This window comes from Chlorocebus sabaeus, chromosome 28 (genome assembly GCF_047675955.1).
Source record: "Chlorocebus sabaeus isolate Y175 chromosome 28, mChlSab1.0.hap1, whole genome shotgun sequence".
Lineage (NCBI taxonomy): Eukaryota > Metazoa > Chordata > Mammalia > Primates > Cercopithecidae > Chlorocebus > Chlorocebus sabaeus.
Genome location: NC_132931.1, coordinates 20,208,973 through 20,231,194, shown reverse-complemented (window position 1 = coordinate 20,231,194; position 22,222 = coordinate 20,208,973). Strand labels below are relative to the sequence as shown.

Genomic DNA, 22,222 nt, shown 5'->3' with positions numbered 1-22,222 from the left:
GCTCAGGGCTCTCCAGGCTGGGAGGTCGCACCACTCGGGGATCTCCCACGTGTCCACCAAGTGCTCAGAGACACGCGGGACGGACTGCAGCCTCCTCTTTAGGAGAGAAGCTAGGACACAGGGTAAAAGGGCCGGAGGGCTTCCCGCCCAGAAGCGAGGCCAGGACGCGGAAGCCACTGGGTGTGGTCAGGGCCATGGCCGCCTGGCACGAAGGTGCCCTCCCAGTGCCCGTGGCAGCTCACCTCGAGGCGGGCCCAGTGTCAGCAGGATGACCATGGCGTGGACCACGAGGATGTGCATGGTGGCCGTCTCCCCGCTGCTCCAGCGCAGGAAGACCTGGTCCTGAGACTCTGACTGCGGGAAAGAAGTGGAGTCAGGGCCATGAGGTTCCGGGACCCTGGGCCAGCATCAAGGGCACCAAGCCGGCACCAAGCGCGCTGCGCGGCCTCACCCAGCTGTAGACCTCCTCGCCCTCCTTGCTCTGCCGCATGCGCCTCACGTAGCGTGAGAAGATGGACAGCAGAGCGCTCAGCACGGCGTCCGACGCGGCACTCGGGGAGAGCTTGGAGAAGAGGTGGGACATGATGGTAGAGCGCTCCACGACCAGCCGGGCCACGTCCTGGTGTGTGGACAGGGGGGTGTCAGAGGCTCCAAGACAGCTCGGCTCTCCGGCCAGCTGGGGCGTCCTTATCGCAGGCACGTCCTCACTGGGATCTTAAGCAGGGCCCAGGGCACCAGCACCGCAGACCCTCACTCTGCCACAGGCCTCCAGGGGAGACGACCAGAGCTGGGTCGGACTCTCCAGGCGGGAGAGAAGACATGACTCTAGCGGCCAAGAACAATGACCAGGCCCTGAAGGCAGACACTGCTGCCCTCTGCTCAGCAGCCACCATCTGTTCACCCATCACTCATTCCCCAAGGACTCGGGCCACGAACTTTCACTAGGTCACAGCGCAGGTTGGGGACAGAGGACAGCAGTGCAAAGTTGGAAGCCCAGCGGAGAGGGACAGCACCCAGGAGAGAAGACAGGAGTCAGTGCCACACATGTGAGCCAAAGATGCTGAGGACAGCGGGCAGGTGCCCAGCGACCTGGGCCCATAGCCCAAACCCTCCTGGTGTGGGGAAGAGGGCTGATGGCTCAGATTCCACCCTGCTGTGAACAAGGCACCCTCCTCCCTGTGACTTCGCACCCTCAGGGATTAGGGAGAAAGCTCCAGGGAGTGAGTGGTGACTAAGGAAGGGACACAGGTGGCCACAGAGTCACAGAGGCCCCAGCACAGCAGCCGTGACAGCCCTCCCCCCCTCAATGCTTCCCTGAGGCCCAAGAAGCCGCCAGCCCAGGGCACTGCACCACAGGCCCCATACCCTCCCCAGGGCCACACTGCTGGCTGGCTCTGCTGCCTCACCAGGGCCAGGTCGCTGTGCTGGGCCTGTTCCTCCACAGGCGTGTGCTGGGACAGGTAGATCAGGTAGGCGCTGATGGTCTGGGGGTCGGTCTCCATATGGATTGCCTGGAGGGGAGGGTGGTCTGAGCAGCACCGGGGCAGGGCTGTGGCCCTCTCATCCCTGAACATCGCGGCCCTGGTCAGCGCCCTCACCTGCTGCAGGGCCAGGGCTGTGGTGCTCCTGACGCTGTCGAAGAGCGGCAGGCGGGGCAGGTCCCGCAGCAGCCACTGGTAGCCCTGCAGCACATCCGTGTCCCCCGCATCCTCCTCCATGGGGGGCTCCTTCTCCTCCCCGTCCCGCAGGCTGCCCTCCGAGAGCACGAGCGACAAACCCTGTGGCAGACACGCGTGAGCTGGGCCGGCTTCAGCAGCATGGGCGGGGTCTCAGCCCGGCCCCGGGAGCACACGGCGGCGCCTCAGAGCCCCAAGGAGGATGTGGCGCTTGCTTCCCAGGGGAGGCCGCAGGGAAAAGGGAAAAATGAGACCGAGCTCTTTCTGTTAAACGCTTCTGTTCACGTTCGTGAAGCCACCCTGGACCCTCCCGTCCCCAACAGGAAAGGAACACCAGGCAGGTGGCGGGGTCCACCTTCACGTTTCACCAGCGCAGCCCTCCTACGCAGGCAAGGAACTTAAAAATACAGTTGGGGTGAACTGAACACTCATTTTACTTTTACTTTCACTTTTTAAGACAGGGTCTCATTCTGTCGCCCAGGCTGGAGTGCAGTGGTGTGATCACAGCTCATTGCAGCCTCAACCTCCTGGGTTCAAGTGATTCTCCCATCTTAGCATCTTAGTGGTGGCATGCCGCCACACCCAGATAATTTTTTTCATCTTTTATTTTTTGTAGAGATGGGTCTCACTGTGTTGCCCAGCCTGGTCTCACACTCCTGGGCTCAAGTGATCCTCCTGCCTCAGCTTCCAGGGTAGCTGGGAACACAGGCACACACTACCACACCCAGCTAATTTTTTCATTTTTTGTAAAGATGGGGTCTCCCTGTGTTGCCCAGGCTGGTCTCAAATTCCTGACTTCAGGCAATCCGCCCGCCTTGGCCTCCCAAAGTGCTGGGATTACAGGCATGAGCCACCGTGCCTGGTCCCCAGCCTACTCATTTTAAACATGAAGAGCGTGCGCAGGAAGACCCGCCCACCACCTCACCTTCATGGCCAGCACACGGGAGGCCACCTGGGAGGAGCCGAGGCGCCGCAGGAAGTAGTCCAGCACCTCACACGTTGTCTGCTCATCAGCCTTCGGGCCCAACAGCAGGTCCTGCAGGCGGCCCAGCAGCTGCCGCTGCTTCTGCTGCCTCTGTGGGGAGAAGGGGGCTCTCAGGGGTGCAAGTGACAGGCCAGGCAGATGGGATGTGGGGTGTGGGGCGGGTGGGCCAAGGGGTGGGCGGCCCTGACAGGGGTGCGCGCTGAGAGGTGGGTGGGCTGAGGGGTGGGCAGCCCTGACCTGCCGCTTCTTGGCCTTCTGCTCCTTGCTCTCGCCCTCGTCGTCCTCCTCTCCGGAGGCAGCATCGTCCACAGCATCGTGCAGCAGGAACTCACACAGACACTGCACGGGCAGCACATCCAGGGAGCCCTCGCTGGACTGTACCAGGTCCGCCAGCCAGGGCATGGACTGCGAGGATGCCTGGGCAGGTGACAGCAGCCACCGCTCAGCGCCTTCTGGGCCCAACACCTGCCGCCAGCCCCCTGGGCGACCTTGGAGCCGGAAAGGGCGACACACAGCAGCCAGCTCATGGGCCTGGCATCCAGGTGTGTCCTGCCCGCTTCTGGCCACCAAGGCCTCCGGAAGGCTCCGGGCCTCCCGAGACCGCCATCTCTACCTCCTGGAGCCTCTGAGCTCACCTGCCGCTGGATGATGTGGAGGAGGAAGTCGGGGTTTCGGCTGCGGCACAGGAGGTGCCCGAGGCGGAGGGACTGGTTGAGACTTTTCACTTGATCCAGGATGTGAGGGGGAGGCCTCCGAGGGGGCCCTCTGAGGGTCACAGAGGACATGATGCGTCAGCACGCCCTGAGTGGATCACCCAGAGAACGCCCCCTCCTCCCATCCCTGCTTCGAGGGGCAGCCGACAACCTGAGACAGGCGACCCGTCCTGACCTGGGATGTCCCCAGGGCCTGGCCCCACAGCAGTAAGCCAGGGACATGGGGACAGGGCTCCACAGGCCTTTTAGGGTCTGCCGCAGTGCAGTCGGCTCCGCCTGCTCCTTCAGCCTCTGTGCCACCCACACCAACCACCCACAGGCGCTGACGGCAGGCGCGGGGCAGGGCTGTGCGGGCTGCGTACTGGGGGTCCAGGCTGGTGAGCTGCGACAGGAGGAGGCTGCTGCTCTCAGTGATGGTCTGCTTGGTAGACGCGGCTGCCAGGTGCCCCTCGAAGGCCAGGATCTCCTGCTTCTCCCGCTGGGCAGTCTGCAGCTCACGGTTCATCATCTCCGTCCGGGTCTCCTCATCCGTCAGGGTGCACGGCGGGTAGGAGTAGTTGCTAGGGCCAGAGGGAGGAGCGTGTCACCCTGTCCCCTACGAAGGGCTCACTCCCAGCGGACCACGCTCAGGGTCAAGGAGCGTCAAAACCCCTGTGACCGCTGCTGCCTGCTGCACAGGAGTCAGGAGCACAGGGCGCCCGGGAGCATCCGCAGAGCCGTCAGAGCACGGCGAGAAGCCACGGTGCTGCCCTGAGGTTCGGTCCAGCCACTGCCTCGTCCTCCACAGGCAGCGTGTCGCCCTTACCAGAGCCACGGCCGCAGCATCAGAACCCGGCCTCCTCCTGGGCCACCTCCCACCCACGCCACCCACGCCGGGAGCACAGCCCCGTACGACAGCCACACAGGCTCCGCCCACCCATCCAGGGACTGACCTGCAGGGCACGGACTCTCTGCCTACAGAGGCTCACGTGGCTTTGGCGTGTTCCTAAACCAACTCCCCAAGGCCGCTCTAATCTGACCCCAAGGCCCCAAAGTCAGTCTGCTCCTCCAGAGGCGGGGGAAGCAGCTGTGCCTCCCACCTCAGGACACACACACTCCCACTCCCCACAACGCACAGGCAGACTCACGCCCACTCCCCACAACACACGGGCAGACACACACCCGGTCCCCCCAAAACCACAGGCAGATGCACACCCGGACACCCCAAAACCACGGGCAGACACACGCCCGGTCCCCCCAAAACCACGGGCACACACACTCCCAGTCCCCACAAAACCACAGGCAGACACACACCTGGTCACCCCAAAACTACGGGCACACACACTCCCAGTCCCCACAAAACCACAGGCAGACACACGCCCGCTCCCCACAGCAGAACAGCCACACACACACCTGATCCCGACGACACACACCTGGTCCCCACGATACCTGCTCCCCGCCCCGGGCTCCCCGAGGGGACGAGAGGACTCACTTCAGGCCCTGCTCCCTGCCCCGGGCTCCCCGAGGGGACGAGAGGACTCACTTCAGGCCCTGCTCCCCGCCCCGGGCTCCCCGAGGGGACGTGCGGACTCACTTGGTCATCACCATCTCCATGAGCATCGTCAGGGTCGGGTACTCCTCCCACGCAGCCAGGCCTAGGGAACCGGAGGGTGTGGGGCTGGCCAGGCTCCCCTGGGCACCAGGCGTGTGACCCCACCCTCTCCCAGCTCCTCCTCTCGTCCCCAGCTGGGTTCATCCCAAGTCCCAACAGACAAACTGCCCCAAAGGAAGGACCAGCAGGGCCACGCGTGTGCCCGTGGCGGCCAGCAGGGGCTCACCGATGTTCTCCGGGTTGAATGCCGCGACGACCAGCAGGAGGGGCCAGGCCTTCCAGTAGAGGGTGGAGATGGCGAGGTTCGGAGGCTGGTACCTGGAAGGCAGGGGCACTCCGACTCAGGTCCAGCACACCAAGCTCAGCGCCAAGGATCGGCCGGGCCAGGCGGCAAAGCTGGGGCAGGGACGGTGCTGGCTCCCAGCTCCTCCCGGGACTGCCCTCCAGTGACACCTGTCCAAGCACGTGTGTGAGCCTGGCTCTGGGCTCCCTGTCCAGGCCCGACTCCAGCTCTGTCCTTACTTTTCTAAGTCTCTGCTTGTCATCTATAAAACGGGAGCAGTGGTGGATACATAATACATGCTCATTAGGTGTCAGTGATTCTCATCTTCTACATGAGATGACAGACACCACCCCAGGAACCATCGAGATGGAATTGTAACGATACAATTACATTAAAGCACAGGCCCCTCAGGTAAGGAAACGATCCTAACTATGAGACAGATGTGAATTGAGACACTGGAGCCACATGCGGAGGCTGCCCAGAGGGAAAGACCACATCAGAAAGCAGAGTGGCAGCAGCTGCCAAAGGAGAGAGAGGCGGGAGAACCTCGACCGCGGCAGGAGAACCTCGACCGTGGCATCAGCACACGAGGCTCGGGTGCAGCATGGGATTCTGAGGTGCATCCGACCAAAACTCCACAACACTGCTGAAACGGTGTCAGCTCTGGATAAACGGAAACCCCTGAAAAGGTGTGGGCTCTGGATAGATAATGGGACACCTCTGAAAGGGTGTCGGCTCCGGATAAGGGGAAACCTGCCCACGGGCACAGATCACAGGGTGTGGCCTCACTGACACGGAGGGGCTCCCCAGACTGACCCACGATTCTACACTGTCTCAAAATCCCAGTCAGCTGTTTTGCAGAAATTGACAAGCTCACGCTGAAATTCACATGGAAATGCAAGGACCCAGAACAGCCACAACAATCCTGGGAAAGAACAAAGTTGGAAAACGCACTTCCCAATTTTAAAACTCAGCCCTCATAGAGGATGGACACATACACCGACAGAACGGACGCGCAGACGGACAGAGCAGAGCTGAGTCGAGAGGTCAACCCTCTCGCCTACACGCCACAAGAGTCCAGAGGTCAACCCTCATACTCAGGTGCAGACTGCCGAGGGCGCGCCAAGACAGCCCGAGGCGCAGGAACAGCCCTCGCAACAACAGTGCTGCGACAACCAGAATCAACACCAACAGAACGAAGCAGGGCCGCACCAAACATCACACATCAAGCGGATGACAGGCTCCAGAGACAGGGAGCACCAAACTATAAGGCTCCTAGGAGAAAACGGGAGGAAGGCTTCGGGAGCGTAGGGCAGCCCCAGCATCCTAGGTACAACGTCAAAGCACACACAGCGGCAGCAGCACGAAGATGATTGGGCCTCCCCAAAGGTGAGCTCTGTGCTGCCTGTGTGGGTCCACAGAACGGAAGTGAGGGTCCAGGAACAACCCACATGGGTGACTTCCGACACGGAGCCAAGAGACCCTCATCAGGGAAAGACAGGCTTTCAACAACGGTGCCAGGACAGCTGGATGTCCGCACACAGAGGAATGAAGCCGGACCCCACCCTCACACCATAGAAACTAAATCACAATGGCTCAAAGACCTGAATGTAAGAGCTGGGATGATAAAACCCTGACAGAAAACACAGAATGAAATCTCCATTATCCTGAACTAGGTGATGGTTTCTTAGATATGACACAAAAGCACAGAAACCAAACATAAATAGATAAAACTGGATTTGCTCAAAATTGAAAACTTCTGGCTAGGCGCAGTGGTTCATCATACCTGTAACCCCAATACTTTAAGAGGTCAAGGCAGGAGGACTGCTTGAGCCCAGAGGTTTGAAAACAGCCTGGGCAATAAAGTGGGGGTCCATCTCTGCAGACACTAAAATTAGCTGGACATGGTAGCACGTGCCTATAGTCCCAGCTACATAGGAAGCCAAGGCAAGAGGATCACTTGAGCCAGGGAGGTTGAAGCTGCAGTGAACCGTGACTGCACCACTGCACTCCAGCCTGGGTGACAGAGCAAGACTCCATTCCCCACAAAAAATGGAAAATGCAAACTGAAACCACCGTGAGATACCGTCTCACCCCAGCAGGACGGCTCTGCTGAGAAACAGCCATGAGTGTGAGCGAGGATGGGATGGAGACCGGGAATGATCATGCAGCGCTCGCGGTGATGCAAGTGGGAACTCAAGGTGGGGGCAGCCGCTGGGGAGGGTCTGACAGAGCCTCAGTTAAACACCTGGCCCAGCAACCCCACTCCCAGCCACCTGCTGAAGAGAACTGAAGACACGTCCACACAGACTTGTCCACACACGCTCACGGCAGCACCGTTTGTCAGCAGAGGAGTGGGAGCAGCAGACGTGGTCTGTCCACACAGTGGGGCACCCTCAGCCACAAGGAGGACTTTGAGACTGCCTCACGCTACAAAACAGGCGACCCCGGAAACAGCACACCCGGGGAAGGAAGCTGGTCACGTGAGACCACGCACGGTAGGATGCCATTTACAGAAAACGCCCAAAAGGCCACTCTACAGAGATGACAGCAGGTGAGCAGCTGCAGTGGGAGGAATGAGGAGTGATGGCTGGTGGGAATGGGGTTCTTTTGGGGGGACCAAAGAAGGTTCTACAATTAAATTACAATGAAGGTTGTACAAGCGGTGAACATCCTGAAAACATGAAACTGCACGCTTTAGATGACACGTGTGTGAATTCTCTCTCCATAAAGCCGTGAAACACAGAGCATAAACTTGTTGTGTGAAAAATAATACACATCCGTTAAACACAGGAGAAAAAAGTATGACTGAGCTGGAAACACGGGGGAAGACAACCGGGGAAACAGCCCACTGGAACCCAGGTCATGGTGGGACTCAGGCCCAGCCAGTCAAGGCCCGCAGTGGCCTCACTGGTCTGTGGGAACAGGTCACGAGCAGACCTGTGAGGTCAGCAGGGCGCGGGCTTGCCCAGAAGGGAGAGGGGAGCGGGGCGCGGGCTTACCCGGGAGGGAGTGGGGAGCGGGGCGCGGGCTTACCCGGGAGGGAGCGGGGAGTGGGGAGCGGGGCGCGGGCTTACCCGGGAGGGAGTGGGGAGTGGGGAGCGGGGCGCGGGCTTACCCGGGCGGGAGTGGGGAGTGGGGAGCGGGGCCCAGGCTTACCCGGGAGGGAGTGGAGAGTGGGGCGCGGGGCGCGGGCTTACCCGGGCGGGAGCTGGATGTTTTCAGGGTGATGGTAGGTGCACAGGTTCAGAACGGCGTCGATCAGCTGGGTCCTCCCCACCTTCAGCACCTCCACATCTAAGACCAAGAACCACGCACAGGTTCTGGAGCTGCTCACAGACCATCAGGCACAGGCAGCAAGGGGACAGGCCCTGCTCACGTGGCATCGGGGTGGGGTGGGGGATGCAGCGGGGTGGGGCGCAGGCCTGAGCAGGGGAGCTGGGGGAAACAGGGCTTCTCACTGGGACACGAAGCACACCTTGCTCTGGGGCTCTGGGCCACACCCAGGCTGGGTCTAGAGAGCTGGCAGGGTTGCCAAGGGAGGGTAGGGAGGTGAGGACAGGGGCGTGGCCGGCAGGGTGGGGACCCTCAAGCCCCGGGGGGAGAGCCAGGCGAGGTGCGAGCTGGATTTAAAATCACTCTAACAGCCTCCTAAAGGAGGTGATGTGCCAGTTCCAGGACAAATTCCAAAACACGGGGCAGTGACTGCATCACTGCCAAAGACACGTGCTTCTAAAGAAATTCCTAAGGAACAGATGCAGAGAAAGAAGGTCCCCAAGCCTCCCGGAGACCCAGGACCCAGCTGAAGCGCAGCTTTGCGGAGTGCCCCAGAGACGCGTGCCAGCGCCGGGGTTTCTGCAGGGACGAGGGGAGCAGAGCCCAGCACAGGGGCTATCCCCTGGAGAAGCCATACCATCCGCCTGCACGGCCGCCGCCCGCTTCACTAGGTGGTCGGCGAGCTCCATGGCGTCTGCGGGCCCGAGTGGGAGCTCCCGGGACAGCCCGATGACCAGGATGCGCATCAGCGTGTCCTCCAGGATGGGCACCTCGGAGCACAGGCGCAGGAAGAAGCTGCGGCGGGGGGGGAGGTGTGACTCGCTGCGGGCTACCCACACCTGCCGGACCTGAGGGGCCGAGGTCAGGCCAGCCTTTCCCTCAGAGCCCACGGGCTGGCGGCAGAGGGCTGCTGCTGCCCCTCCAACCTGAGCCTCCCTTTGCAGGACGGAGCCCCGGCTCTAAGTCTCGCCTCGGCAGGGGGAGAAGGGGAGGCTACCCCCACCCCAAGGCATTTGGGGCTACACACAGTCACTGGTTCCTACGGCCACCACATGGGAGGCTCTGCCACCCCACAGAGACCAAGACGTTTCTTGCTGTCAAGGAGCCGGGAGCCAGGTGGCAGAGATGACCCCTCCACCTCTAAAGCCTGACGGAGAAAGCCGCAGTGAAGGTGAGCGGAGCGCCCAAGGCACGAGGTGGGCGCAGGGTGAACCAGCAGCAGCCCCAGGCGGGGGTGGAGGGGAGCGTAGGCCAAGAACCCGCAGGGTCACCCACGGGACTTGAAGGGGGACAGAGTTGTGAGGCCAGCTGGCTGGGGAAGGACAGTGTGCAGCTGTCTGGACAACAGCAGGGGCAGACAGTGCATTTGGGACCGAGTAGAGGGTGGAGTGCCTGTGGACACCCTGGGAAGTGTCTGGAAGGCGGGAGTTTGGGGGAGGCTGTGGCTGGGGCTTAGAGTCACATGGACACAGGCGGCGGCTGAATCCCTGCAGTGGCGCAGGAACGCCAGCATAGGGGAGAGAAGGCACCCAGGGTTGTGGAGGAGGAACAGGATGGTGACATGACCTTGAGAACAGTGGCCCAACTCCCACTGGCCCTTCCTGCCGCAGCCAGTCAGGCACCCCCAGCCCTGCCCAGCCCACAGGAGCCCAGGAGGCAGTGCACTCACTTGCGGTCACTCTCTGGTGGCCAGTTGTCCCACTTGTAGTAGGTCTCCGGCTGCTCTGTGAACAGCACCTTGTGCAGGCTGGGCAGGCAGAGAAGGGCCCTCAGTCATGACGTGGGTGCTCAGGGACCAGCCCTGTTAGTTCCAGGGAAGGGACCCTGCTCCCGCAGGCCCAAGCACTCAGAGGCGGGGCTGCCTGATGCCAAGTTCAGCACCTCCTCACAGCACCACCAAAGAGCCCAGGGACCACTCACAGGGCTACCGGGCTGAACAGCGACCGACCGTCCTTTACAAAATCGCTGCAGAGAAACGCAGGCCCGAGCCTGACAGCCCCACCCCAACCAAGGCAGAGGCCCCATGGGAGTCTCCAATGTACACAGGGTGACATGCCTGCAGCGTGACGGCTGCTGCTGTCCACAGAGAGGGGACAGGCTCCCGTGTGGGGCCCTGGCTTGTCCCGGCTCAGTGGGGTGTGGGGCAGGGGCCGTGTGGGGCCCTGGCTTGTCCCGGCTCAGTGGGGTGTGGGGCAGGGGCTGTGTGGGGCCCTGGCTTGTCCTGGCTCAGTGGGGTGTGGGGCAGGGGCTGTGTGGGGCCCTGGCTTGTCCCGGCTCAGTGGGGTGTGGGGCAGGGGCTGTGTGGGGCCCGGGCCGCACCAGTGCACGTAGTCCTTGGGGGCGAGCTTGCTGATGGAGGGGACCACAGTGTGGAGCCACCAGACGGCATCCCGCTGGATGGCAGCGATCTGGTTCTGGAATGAGCGGAGTACTTCCAGGTCTGCAACAGACACGCAGCTTAGTGGCCCATCCAAACCATGGGCTGAGGGGCTACAGCTCAAGGCTGGCACTTGGGAGGGGGTAACTCAGGGCACCCCCAGCTTCTGGACCATTCCTGGCTGGAATAACACCCCGGGGAGCATGGAGTAACCCTGACACACACGTGGGTGACCGGAATCCTCCTGTCGCGAGTGACTCGCTCCGGTCAATGGCTGACAGGGCTTCTGCAGGCCAGTCTTCCTGCGAACCCACAATCCAACACCCAGATTGCCCCAAACACCACCTCCCCTCCCCTCCCACCCACGGCTGGGGCCACCATGCCTGCAATGCCCCCGTGCTGGGCCAGAGCTGGAGCACACAAAGGACACTCGGGGAGAACAGGGCCTGATCCTGCAGTTGGGATGAGGTCTGGATGGACAGGAACCAGGACGGCAGCTTCCAGGCTCTGTGTCCCTGAATGGCTGTGCTGTGGGGCCGCTCCTCCCGGGCGGTCAGAGGACAGTGCAGCCACAGAGAGCCACCAGCCACCAGCCTGGACCTGAGACCCCCACCGAGCAAGGCTGGGCCACCCCCGCATCCTTACTCCTCTTTTCTCCTTTGTCCCAGGCGATGCCAGCCTCCTTCACCTGCGCCGTGATGCCCAGCATCATGGACACGGCCAGCACGTCGGTGATGTGCACCACGAAGCGTTCCTGCAGGCGCAGCACGAGGTCTGATGCAGGAAGGGACACCTGGAGCCCCACTCCACACCCACGCGGGCGCAGCACAGGGTCTGTGTCCAGAAGGGACACCCGGGAGCCCCACTCCACACCCATGCGGGCGCAGCACGGGGTCTGTGTCCAGAAGGGACAACCGGGGCCCCACTCCACATACACGTGGCGCACATGCACACACACACAAACAGGGATCCAGAGAGATCCCAAGACCAGTTGGGAGGGGTCTGACAGGAGGGGCACCAGGCCAGTATCTCAAAAGGTCCTGTCTGGCTACGGGAGGGAGGTTCAGTCAACAGAGATCCACAAAGTCCCGTCCGCAAAACAGGCCACCCTCGCAGGCTGGCTGCCAGTTGGCTGCAGGGACCTGGCATCTCTGTGATCTGCTCTCACTGTGCCTTCCAGCACCAGCTCCCTCTGCACCCCTCGCAGTCTCCAACCCAGCCAGGCAGCCCGCGGCCCCACCCTGCCTCCCTGCTCACACTCTCGCCTTCCTTCCGGCAGCAATCCGTCCCATCCAGCCCAGGGGTGCCAGTTCCCCCGCACCTGGTCAGCCCCTCCTAGGTCCTCACACAGGACAGAGCCTATGCTACCCTCTGGGACGCATGGCCGCAAACAGCCTCACTCAGCCCCGTACCCATGCTCAGCCAGAGCACCCGAAGGGGCGGAATGTGCGTGGGACCCAGGGCGAGGGGGATGGCGGCGCGGGGGACCCGCAGTGAGGGAAAGGCGCCCCAGCGGCGGGGGCTGGCACCTTGAACTCCATCTCCAGGTACTGTGGCTCCTTGCGCTCCTGCATGAGCCCCAGGCAGAAGGCCTGGAAGTTGATCTCGTGCTTGGTCTGCTTGATGATCTCCCGCAGCAGGGCCCGCGAGGCCCGCAGGTAGTCGTCCTTGTTGGTCAGCAGGTCCTGGAACACCATGGCCAGGAACTGGGGCAGAGAGAGGCTGTGTGGGAGGCTGCCCAATGCTGCCATCCCCGTCACAGGCCCCTCCAGGAGCACACACCCCGGCTCCTTCCCGCAGCACCCCTGGGGGTGGTGCCCAAGGATGCTGCAGCGGGTCTCAGGCAGTGCGGGGCACGGGGTGGCGGGCTCCTTGCTCTACTGGCTGCCAGCCCTTGGCGAGCAGGGGCCACATCTGATTCCCCTCTCGGCAACCAGCATGTGGGGAGTTGGTCCTCGTGAAATGAGGAGAAGAATTAATTAACAGACGCCGGGGGTGTGGGACACCAGGCGGCAGAGCTATAGAACTGCGTGCGCCATCTCAGCCCACCCACGCGCCACAGGCTGAAGAGAAACCAAAGGCCACCACCCAAGATCTGAAAGGATGCACCCCCGTCTCAAAACGCCTGGCTGCAAAGACGACAGCGCTGAGCCGGAGCGGCTGTGCCTGCCTCCCTCGTGTTTCGCACGCCGCAGAGCCCACCGGGAGGCCTGACGTGCTGGTGGCAATGGGAGCATCTCCCCAGTCCGCTTCAAAGGACACACGGGAATCCAAGGGTCCTACAGCCAGGGCTACAGGGACTCCTGCTTAACCGAGGGACCCACTGCACAGAAGGCAGATCTGGGCCAGGCACAGGGGCTCACGCCTGTCATCCCAGCGCTTTGGGAGGCTGAGGCAGGAGGACCACTTGAGCCCAGGAGTTTGAGGCCAGCCTGGGCCACATAATAAGACCCCGTCTCTACAAAAAATTTTTAAAACAACCTTATTATCCAAAGGCCGGAATGAGCTTGAGAAATAAAAATACAAGCTGGCAGGTCTGGCTCTTAGCTCAGAAACCTGGGTGGCTTTTAAGGCTCAGTGTGGCTCCCTCCTAAATGGACAGAGTCCGTCTCTGAGAAAGATGCTGGGCGCTGTGGCTGCACCCACTCTAGAAATGGCTCAACCTCATGCCCAGGTGAGTTTCAAAAGCTCCTTCCCGAGTCCCAGGAGCATTCTCCCACAAAGCCTCGCCAATCCGTGGGCTTCCCCAGACGCCAGGGGTCTCTCCAGCCCGTAGCCCCCCATTCCGGTGTGGTGGGCCAGGCCGGGGCCTACCTTGGGCGCCAGGTCAGAGCTGTGCTGCAGGGCCGTGTAGAGGACCTGCATGTTGTTGGGGTTCCGGGCGCTGGAGAGCTCATTGAAGATCACCAGCTTGATGGTGCTGCCCAGGTTGTCCTTGTGCGCGCTCAGCAGCTCCCTGGGTGTGGGAGCTGGGGAGGTGAGGGTGCAGGCCCCGTCCCCGCTCCACCCGCACCCCCACTCCACCCCTGCCCGCCACTTTGCCCGCACCCCTGCTCTGCCTGGCACCCCGCTCCGCCCGTACCCCCGCTCTGCCCCGCCCGCACCCCCGCTCCGCCCATACCCCCGCTCCGCCCCTGCCCGCCGCTCCGCCCCTGCCCGCCGCTCCACCCCTGCCCGCCTTGCACCTGATGCATAGCATGAAGTGGTTGAGGAGGACTTTGGGCTTGAGGCGGATCTTGATCAAATGGGAGATGACGTCCATGTCTTCGGAACCGTGCGTGTTGCAGTTCATACAGACGGACATCAGCAGGTCCTGGGCCGGCCGGGTCAGCTGCGGGGCCGTGGAGGGAGTTGTGGGCTCACGGCCACCCTGGCTGTGGGACCACATGGAGCCTGCCCCTGCCCCCTGCCGGGCACCCCTGCCCCACCCCACCCCCCGCAACTCCGCCCCAGGCACCCCCGCACCTTGGGGTTCTGCAGCCACATCTCCAGCTTCTGCACCGCCAGCAGCCGCACCTCCTTGTAGCCGCAGGTGGAGGTGAGGAGCCGCAGGAGGTTCCTGGAGACGTTGTCGATGGGCTGGCGCCGGTTCAGCTGGTCCCGCAGCATGTCCAGGACGTACTCCTCCACACTCTCCGCGAGCTCTTCGTACCTAGGTCAGAGGAGGGAGCAGGGAGGGAGGAAGGCGGCCCCGAGGCACCTGCCCCAACCACCTCCCACTGGGACCAGGCGGGCATGCAGCTACCTGGGCATGAGCTGGCCCTCCTGCTCGGGGCTCAGTTTCTCCTCCGCGATCAGCAGCTCCGTCTGGCTGTCCTCCTCCTCCGTGAGGGAAGGGTGTGGGCTGCTCCCTGCAGACCAAGGAGAGGGCTCCATGCAGCGCCTCCCACCCGCCTGACCTCCCAACCCTCCCCTGCCCTGGGGCTGGACACCCGCCCTCCCCAGCCGGCCGTGTCTCTCACCCGCGCCCAGGTCGCCAGCGCCGCGGCCCGCCTCCCCCTGCAGCAGCACACTCCTGGGGGGCATTCTGGTGTTGAAGGCCGTTTGGATGTTGTCCACAAACGTCTTACAGTGAGGGCTGTCCACCCAGATCCGCTCCCCTAGGGAGTCCTCGATGTACACCTGTGTGGGAGCCACACCCTCAGCCCCCAGCCCAGCTGGGCAGCCACGTTGGAGAATGTCTGCCTGTGGCCCAGGGACTGGGCGCCCAGGCGGCCCTCTGCAGCTTCTGGGTGCGGAGGGGACTGTGCCATGACCATCGGGGCTGTGAGACACAGTCCTCTGGAGAGAACACACTTCTGCTTTTCTCCCGCCCCCGCCCCGTCCATGGCGCTCTGCTGTCTTCACCGTCCCGGGAGAGGCCACTCACCTTGACAAAGATCTCGGGCCAGTTCTCGTCCTCCTCGTAGGCGGCCATGAGGAGGTTACAGGCCAGCACGGACACCAGGCTGTTCCCCTTGGCCTTGAAGTTGATGGAGGCGTCCCGCCGCAGGAGGCTGCACAGAGCCTGCCAGGGAGGGTGCATGTCACGTGGGAGCCTCGCTGGCCCCAGAGGCAAAGCTGGGGTGGGCCGGGCAGGACACTGAAGGGGGAGGTGAGGAGGGGAGCCGAGCGCCCCAGCCCTGCTCGCCTCCCGCCAGGGGCCCGGCTCGCACCTCGATGACACCCTCGGTGGCGAAGATGTTGGGCTTGATTTTGGCCAGGTACATGAGGCTCAGGTAGAGGGTGCTGTCGGGCTTGGCGCGGGTGACCTTCAGCTGCTTCACGGCCCCGCACAGCACGCCCTCGATCCTGTCATCGTTGCCTTCCAGCTCGGCCGCCTCAATCTCGTCCAGCAGCACCGTGGGCAGCACTGGCCGGGGCGGGTGGTACAGTCAGAGCGGGGACAGGGCAGGGTCGCCCCAAAGCCTCGGGACACCGGTAAGACCAAGAGGAACCCGGAGCTCTCAGGGTCGGCGCTGCCATGGACCAGCCATCCACCCTCAGGAGAGTTCCCACAGGGGACAAGCACGCCACCAGACAGACCCCTCAACACAACAGGCTGCCCCACAGGCCTCAGCACTGGCCCTCCGGCCACTCCGGTCCTGGCTCCGCTGGGTCCCACACGGCTACCCCGAAGGCTACAGACATTTCCCAGCAAGTCAGGCAACCTGCAGCCTTACTTTCCACTGAATCACGGCTCCACTGAATACTTTCCACTGTGGACCACGGCACAGCGGCCCTCTCTTCGCACCTGTCCCGGCTCCAGTCTCCAGCATGCTCTTCTCCCGCCTTTTCCCCCCTCTTTCCATGGGTGCTCGACTCACAACCTTCCTCCAGACGAGGGCCTGACCCTCCCACATCCTCCGAGGAGCACCAGGGCCAGCACACACCTTTCCTCTCCTCATGTTTGCCACTGTTGGATCGGAGGTTTTCTCATTTTCATTCTGATTCTTCTCTGACCCAGGAGTTTTTAGGACTGTATTTTAAATATCCACACACGGCCGGGCGCGGCGGCTCGCGCCTGTAATCCCACCATTTTGGGAGGCTGAGGCGGGTGGATCACCTGAGGTCAGGAATTCGAGACCAGCCTAGCCAATACAGTGAAACCCTGTCTACTAAAAATACACAAGTTAGCCGGGTGTGGTGGTGCATGCCTGTAATCCCAGCTACTTCGGAGGCTAAGGCAGGAGAATCACTTGAACCCGGGAGACGGAGGCTGAAGTGAGCCGAGATCGCGCCACTGCCCTCCAGCCTGGGGGACACTGCAACACTTCGCCTCAAAAAATAAATACATAAGCCGGGCACGGTGGCTCACGCCTGTAATCCCAGCACTTTGGGAAGCCAAGATGGGTGGATCACGAGGCCGGGAGATCGAGACCATCCTGGCTAACATGGTGAAACCCCGTCTCTACTAAAAATACACACAATTAGCCGGGCATGGTGGCAGGCGCCTATAATCCCAGCTACTTGGGAGCTGAGGCAGGAAAATGGCATGAACCCGGGAGGCGGAGCTTGCAGTGAGCTGAGATTGCGCCACTGCACTCCAGCCTGGGCGACAGAGTGAGACTGTGTCTCAAAAAAAAAATAGATAAAATAAATAAAAATAAATAAATAAAAAATAAATATCCACACACACACGTGGACAGAGGCATTGTGATCCACCTTAACTGCACCTGGGACAAAGACTTGGAAGAAATTTCCTATTGCCCTGAGATAAGCAGGGGGGGAGAAGTGGGCTGCCAGCATGGAGGGACGGCCTGGGACAGATACCACAAATGGCTGGAAGCAGCCATCTCTCTGTTTTGCGAGAATAATATTGTAAAGTGATCTACCACTCAGAATATGTTTTCCATAACCACATCTCCTGTCATCTTCAAAATCTCCTTTCTACAGGAGGTGGTGATAAAAATAAATAAATAAATAAATAAATAAAACACCGAGCAGCCGGAGGCCGAGAACCTGGGCCAGGGTGGGGCCTGTGGTCTCTGTCTTCGATCCTCACTGGCACCAGCTGCCCAGGGACAGGCCTCGTGGGACGTCTGAGACTCGACCTCCTAAAGCAGCCCCCCAGCTGTGCTGTCCTGGGCCGTTTTCCCCCAGGGCTCCCCGATACCAACTGAGTCCAGGACAAACACTGCCCACAGCGTCCAACCTCGGCTATCACTAGCGTGTGCTGCCCAGGCCAGGCCTCCATTCCCTGGGCACGGTCCATTGTCTGCGTGGCACCTCCCTTTCCTGCCTGCCCCCGTTTCATCGCCCGTGCTTCCAGGCCTGAGCCCACACTGCAACTCCCTGCCAGGCCTCCCCACTCCCAGGGCCGTCGGGGACTCACAGGCTTGCACTGCAGCAGCCTGATCCCTCCAAGGGCAAGACCACAGCCCACAAGTCCCCTGGGCCCTGTCTGGCACAAAACTCAGTAATCAGAGGTGGCGTGGCTTGAACAGACACCTCACTACCAAAGTCATCAGGACGCTTGTTCTTTTTGACTATTACAAAGAAATTACCCAAAAGAAATGCTCCCACAGAAACAAAACACTGCAGACCACGAGGCTTGCTGGGGCTGGTGTGACGGCTGCCAGAGAGACTCCTGGGGAGTCACGGAGCCTTGAAAGATGGTCGTTGGGAAAATGGCGCAGAGGAGCAGGGGCGATTCTAGGCACACAGTTAAAGGCATTTCTGCAAGAAGCAGATCGTGAAGTTTACATTTCCTGTTGATATATTTACTGTTCTGCTGCTTTTCAACTGAAAACAGGGAAGGGATCAATTCTTCCCTGTTGGTAACCAGGAGGGAAGGAGGAACCAAGTACATATCACCTCCGCTCAGGTTGAGAGAGGAACGCACCAGGGTGCGCGACCTTGAGAACACGCACCTGGGGTGTCACCAGGCCCGATTTACTCCCAGGGCTCAGACAGTGCCCATCATAAAGGAGGCATCCAACAGAGACATGAGACGAACAACTCAACGGGGGAGTGACCTGGCTCTCGAAGGGCAGCCACTGGCAGTCCAGGACGCAGACGCACACACAGGGTAAGGGCACCAATGTGAGCAGCACTTCAAAGAACAACTCACAAACTTCCGCTCCCCCAGAGGAGCTCGGCCATACGGGCAGCGCTAGGCCTGGAGGGGGCCTTCCCTGAACACCTGATGGATGGACGTGCTGAGGGGCGTTCTCAGGGGAAGTCCACAGACTCATTACCTTCAATTGGCACCACAGATGGCTCTTTAATCGACGGAGAAATGGCTCGTTTTTCTGCCACTGCAGCCTCAGCCAGGCGCCCCAGGGCACTCAGTGGGGGTGTGGAGGAGAGTTTGGGGCGTTTGGTGAGACCGGTGAGGGCCGAGGCACTGGACAACGCAGCTGCCGCATCCCGCTTGCGCTCAGAAGGCAGGCCAGAAGGGGCTGGCTTCAGCAGGGTGGATGCCGTTTTTGATTCATTGGCCTGACCCTTTGAGCCCAGAGCAATGAAGTCTCCCGGGGGAGGGTGCCCTGCAGAGAAAGGAGAAAACCAGACACATTCGCAACACCCAAGGTGGAAAAAGACTGACTCCAACCTCCTGTTATGTCAGAGGGGATTAAACAACGGTCAGAGAAGGCAAAGAAGCAGCCAGAGCTCACTCAGCAGCCAGCAGCAGAGCAGGCACCAGCAAGATACACACAAGTGACGGTGGACAGTCACATAGCGCTAACCACAAACCAGGCCATCTCTGGTCTACCCAAATCAGTGTGCTTAGTCCCCCACCCCACCCCCAAGTTTCCCCAATAGGTGCCATTACTCTAACTTTACAGGAGAGAAAGGGACACAGAGAGGTTAAGCAATGTGTGCAGCGTTACACAGCAGGTGAGTGGCAGCTTTAAGCCCGGAGGATCTGAGCTGACAGTCTGGCTGCAGACCCCGTGCTACGCTACACTGTGCTCCCTCCTGCCTCCTGGCTGGGGAGACCCTTCCACTACTGTCAGCCGCCTTGCAGCTCAGCCTGAAACGAGATCACCGGGGTCCCGGAGGAAGTCGCCGCTGTCCCAAGCCTCCCAGGGACTCTCATAGCCGCTGAGGACCGAGAGCAGTGTTTCCAGATCCAATTCCTGGAAACAGCCGCGGCTGCGGAACAACCAAGCCGAAGGCAGGCTCCGGGGCAGTTGAGATCCCCAAAGACCCTCAAAGATCCCCGGGTTGCAGAGCGGGGAGAGAGACGCACCTGAGGGTTTGGCCGCGGCGCTGGGTCTGCGCACCGTGGTGGGCTTGGCCCGGTTCATCCTGCCGCGTCCCTCGCTGCTCCCGGCGGCTGCAGCGTCACCTGCGGAGGAGCCAGCGTGCGGTCATTCATTCATTCATTCATTCGCTCGCTCGCTCATTCGCTTCCTTACCGCACGGAGCTTGGGCGTGGGACCCGGGGACAGTGGCCCCGCGCCCGCCCGGCGGGGCGATGCTGCAGGAGCTGCAGGGACCCCGCCTCCCAGCCGCCCGGGAGCGGCTCAGTCGGGTGGCAGCAGGCGGCGCGGACGCCCGGCTGGAGGGGGCAGAACCATGAAGGACGGCCCCGAGGCCGGGCGGGGTAGCCGGGAGAACCAGGCGCTCGCCTGGCAATGACAGAGCGCCCAGGCCGCGGCTCACTTACTTCTAGCCCATCGCGACTACAGCCCAGCCGCCGCCACCCGGTCACCCCGGAATCGGAAACGGATCTCGCCGCACTCAACGACCCGACTTCCGGAACAACCGGAAGCAAAATAGTGCGGCGGGAAGCGGGCCCAGGGGGAAGTGGGAGAGGCTCGCGGCGCCGGCCTGATGCCTGCAGCGCCCCCTGGCGGCGGGAATGGCAGGGCCCCGCGCGCACGTGGTCTGGTCCAGGTGGCTCCGCGGCGCGGGGCAGGCGCTGGCATCTCCATGCACAGGTGGTGCTGGCGTTGCGAAGGGACACACTCCAGGACGCACGGCGGGGAGGGGTGGCGTCAGGGATCCGCGGATGCGTCAAGCGGCGGGTTCTGCACGTCCCAGGGGGCGGGGACGCCCGGGGCGCAGGCACTGGTGAGGGGGCGCAGCCCGGGGGGGCCCCCGGAGACAGACTCTGTCTCAAAAAATAATAATAGCTTTATTGAGATAGAACTCGTGTTCCACAAAGTTCACCCTTTCCTTTTTCTTTTCTTTCCTTCTTTTTTTTTTTGACCCGGAGTCTGTCTCTGTCGCCCAGGCTGGAGGGCAATGGCGCAATCTCGGCTTACTGCAACCTCCACTTCCCGGGTTCAAGTGATTCTCCTGCCTCAGTCTCCCGAGTAGCTGGGATTACAGGCGCCCGCCACTACGTCTGGCTAATTTTTTTGTATTTTTAGTAGAGACGCGGTTTCACCATGTTGGCCAGGCTGGTCTTGAACTCCTGACCTCAGGTGATCCACCCGCCTTGGCCTCCCAAAGTGCTGGGATTACTGCACCCGCCCCGCACCCCCCTCCCCGCCTTTTTTTTTTTTTAATAGAAACACTGATGGGAACAAAAATCAAAAGATATAAAAGATTATACAGTTGCCAGGTGTGGTGCTCACACCTGTAATCTCAGCACTTTGAGGGACCAAGGCAGGAGGATCGGTTGAGTTGGAGACCAGCCTGGGCAACATAGCAAGACTCCACCTGTACAAAAAAAATAATAGGCCGGGCGCGGTGGCTCAAGCCTGTAATCCCAGCACTTTGGGAGGCCGAGACGGACGGATCACGAGGTCAGGAGATCGAGACCATCCTGGCCAACACGGTGAAACCCCGTCTCTACTAAAAATACAAAAAAAAAAAAAAAATAGCCGGGCGAGGTGGCGGGCGCCTGTAGTCCCAGCTACTCGGGAGGCTGAGGCAGGAGAATGGCGGGAACCCGGGAGGCGGAGCTTGCAGTGAGCTGAGATCCGGCCACTGCACTCCAGTCCGGGCTACAGAGCAAGACTCCGTCTCAAAAAAAAAAAAAATAAAAAATAATAATAATAATAATAATAATTAGCTGGGCATGGTGGCATGAACCTCTAATCTCAGCCCTTTGGGAGGCCAAAGTGGGAGGACCACTTGAACCTAGGCATGTGAGACCAGCCTGGGCAACATAGTGAGACTTTATCTGTACAAAAAAAAATCAAAAATAAATTATCTAGGCATGGTTGTGCCTGCCTATGCCCCAGCTACTCAGGAGGCTGAGGCAGGAGGACCTCTTCAGCCTACGAGGTCAAGGCTGCAGTGAGCTATGATGGTGCCACTACACACCAGCCTGGGTAACAGAGCAAGACCCTGTCTAAAAAAAAAAAGGCAGGGGAATCATCCAGTCAAAGGGTCTCCCCCGACCCCTGAGCAGCCGGTCCCTTCCCCTGGAGTCAGCCTCTGTTCAGATTTGTGTCTGTCTTCCCGGCTTGTCCGTGTGCGTTCACCCGTGTGCCGACCTCTGCCTTGTCACCCTGCAGGTAGCGCACGGCTCCTCTTTTCTACGCCTGGCTTTTGCCACTTAACCACATTTTCGAGATCTGTTCCCAGCAGGGCACTGACTTGAACTCTGTCCCCCCACCGAGGAAGTCCTGAGCGCCGCCTGGCCGGTGTGTCCCATCTCCCCAGCCAGGGACGGCGAGGCGGAGATGGTCTCCCTGTGTCCCTGAAGTTGGGTGTGGCCTCAGTGAGGCTCATGGCCCCAGGCTGCAGCCTGAGAACTGCTGTGTGACCCTCCATGGTCTCTTCCCACTGCTGCGGGCCTCAGCCGGGTCCCTGCATGACCCCAGGGGCTCCAGGGCCCTGCACCCTGCGCTGTGTGGGCAGCAAGGCCGGAAGGAGATGTCCATGGCGCCCATGGGAGGAGAGGCCGGTCAACCGTAAATCCCTGCCGGACACCA

General features: G+C 61.3%; 1 protein-coding gene across 2 annotated transcripts in view; it reads right to left on the bottom strand.

Annotated features, from left to right (window-relative positions):
• The window catches only part of INTS1 (integrator complex subunit 1), a 35,265-nt gene extending 15,175 nt beyond the window's left edge, over window positions 1-20,090 (bottom strand). For both annotated transcript variants that reach the window (XM_008018878.3, XM_008018879.3), the window contains exons 1-26: window positions 19,999-20,090; window positions 19,579-19,677; window positions 18,581-18,871; window positions 15,557-15,753; window positions 15,271-15,408; window positions 14,864-15,023; window positions 14,647-14,752; window positions 14,367-14,553; window positions 14,087-14,232; window positions 13,716-13,857; window positions 12,431-12,607; window positions 11,547-11,655; window positions 10,844-10,964; window positions 10,194-10,271; window positions 9,162-9,319; window positions 8,449-8,545; window positions 5,192-5,283; window positions 4,948-5,008; window positions 3,737-3,934; window positions 3,297-3,426; window positions 2,899-3,078; window positions 2,602-2,751; window positions 1,599-1,778; window positions 1,407-1,511; window positions 452-619; window positions 243-354 (exon numbers count right to left, since the gene is read on the bottom strand). In XM_008018878.3, coding sequence (XP_008017069.1) covers window positions 243-354; window positions 452-619; window positions 1,407-1,511; window positions 1,599-1,778; window positions 2,602-2,751; window positions 2,899-3,078; window positions 3,297-3,426; window positions 3,737-3,934; window positions 4,948-5,008; window positions 5,192-5,283; window positions 8,449-8,545; window positions 9,162-9,319; window positions 10,194-10,271; window positions 10,844-10,964; window positions 11,547-11,655; window positions 12,431-12,607; window positions 13,716-13,857; window positions 14,087-14,232; window positions 14,367-14,553; window positions 14,647-14,752; window positions 14,864-15,023; window positions 15,271-15,408; window positions 15,557-15,753; window positions 18,581-18,871; window positions 19,579-19,636 — 3,541 coding nt within the window. In that variant the 5' untranslated portion in view covers window positions 19,637-19,677; window positions 19,999-20,090. The remainder of the gene's footprint in view (window positions 1-242; window positions 355-451; window positions 620-1,406; window positions 1,512-1,598; window positions 1,779-2,601; window positions 2,752-2,898; window positions 3,079-3,296; window positions 3,427-3,736; window positions 3,935-4,947; window positions 5,009-5,191; window positions 5,284-8,448; window positions 8,546-9,161; window positions 9,320-10,193; window positions 10,272-10,843; window positions 10,965-11,546; window positions 11,656-12,430; window positions 12,608-13,715; window positions 13,858-14,086; window positions 14,233-14,366; window positions 14,554-14,646; window positions 14,753-14,863; window positions 15,024-15,270; window positions 15,409-15,556; window positions 15,754-18,580; window positions 18,872-19,578; window positions 19,678-19,998) is intronic.
• Between the last annotated feature and the right edge of the window lie 2,132 nt (window positions 20,091-22,222).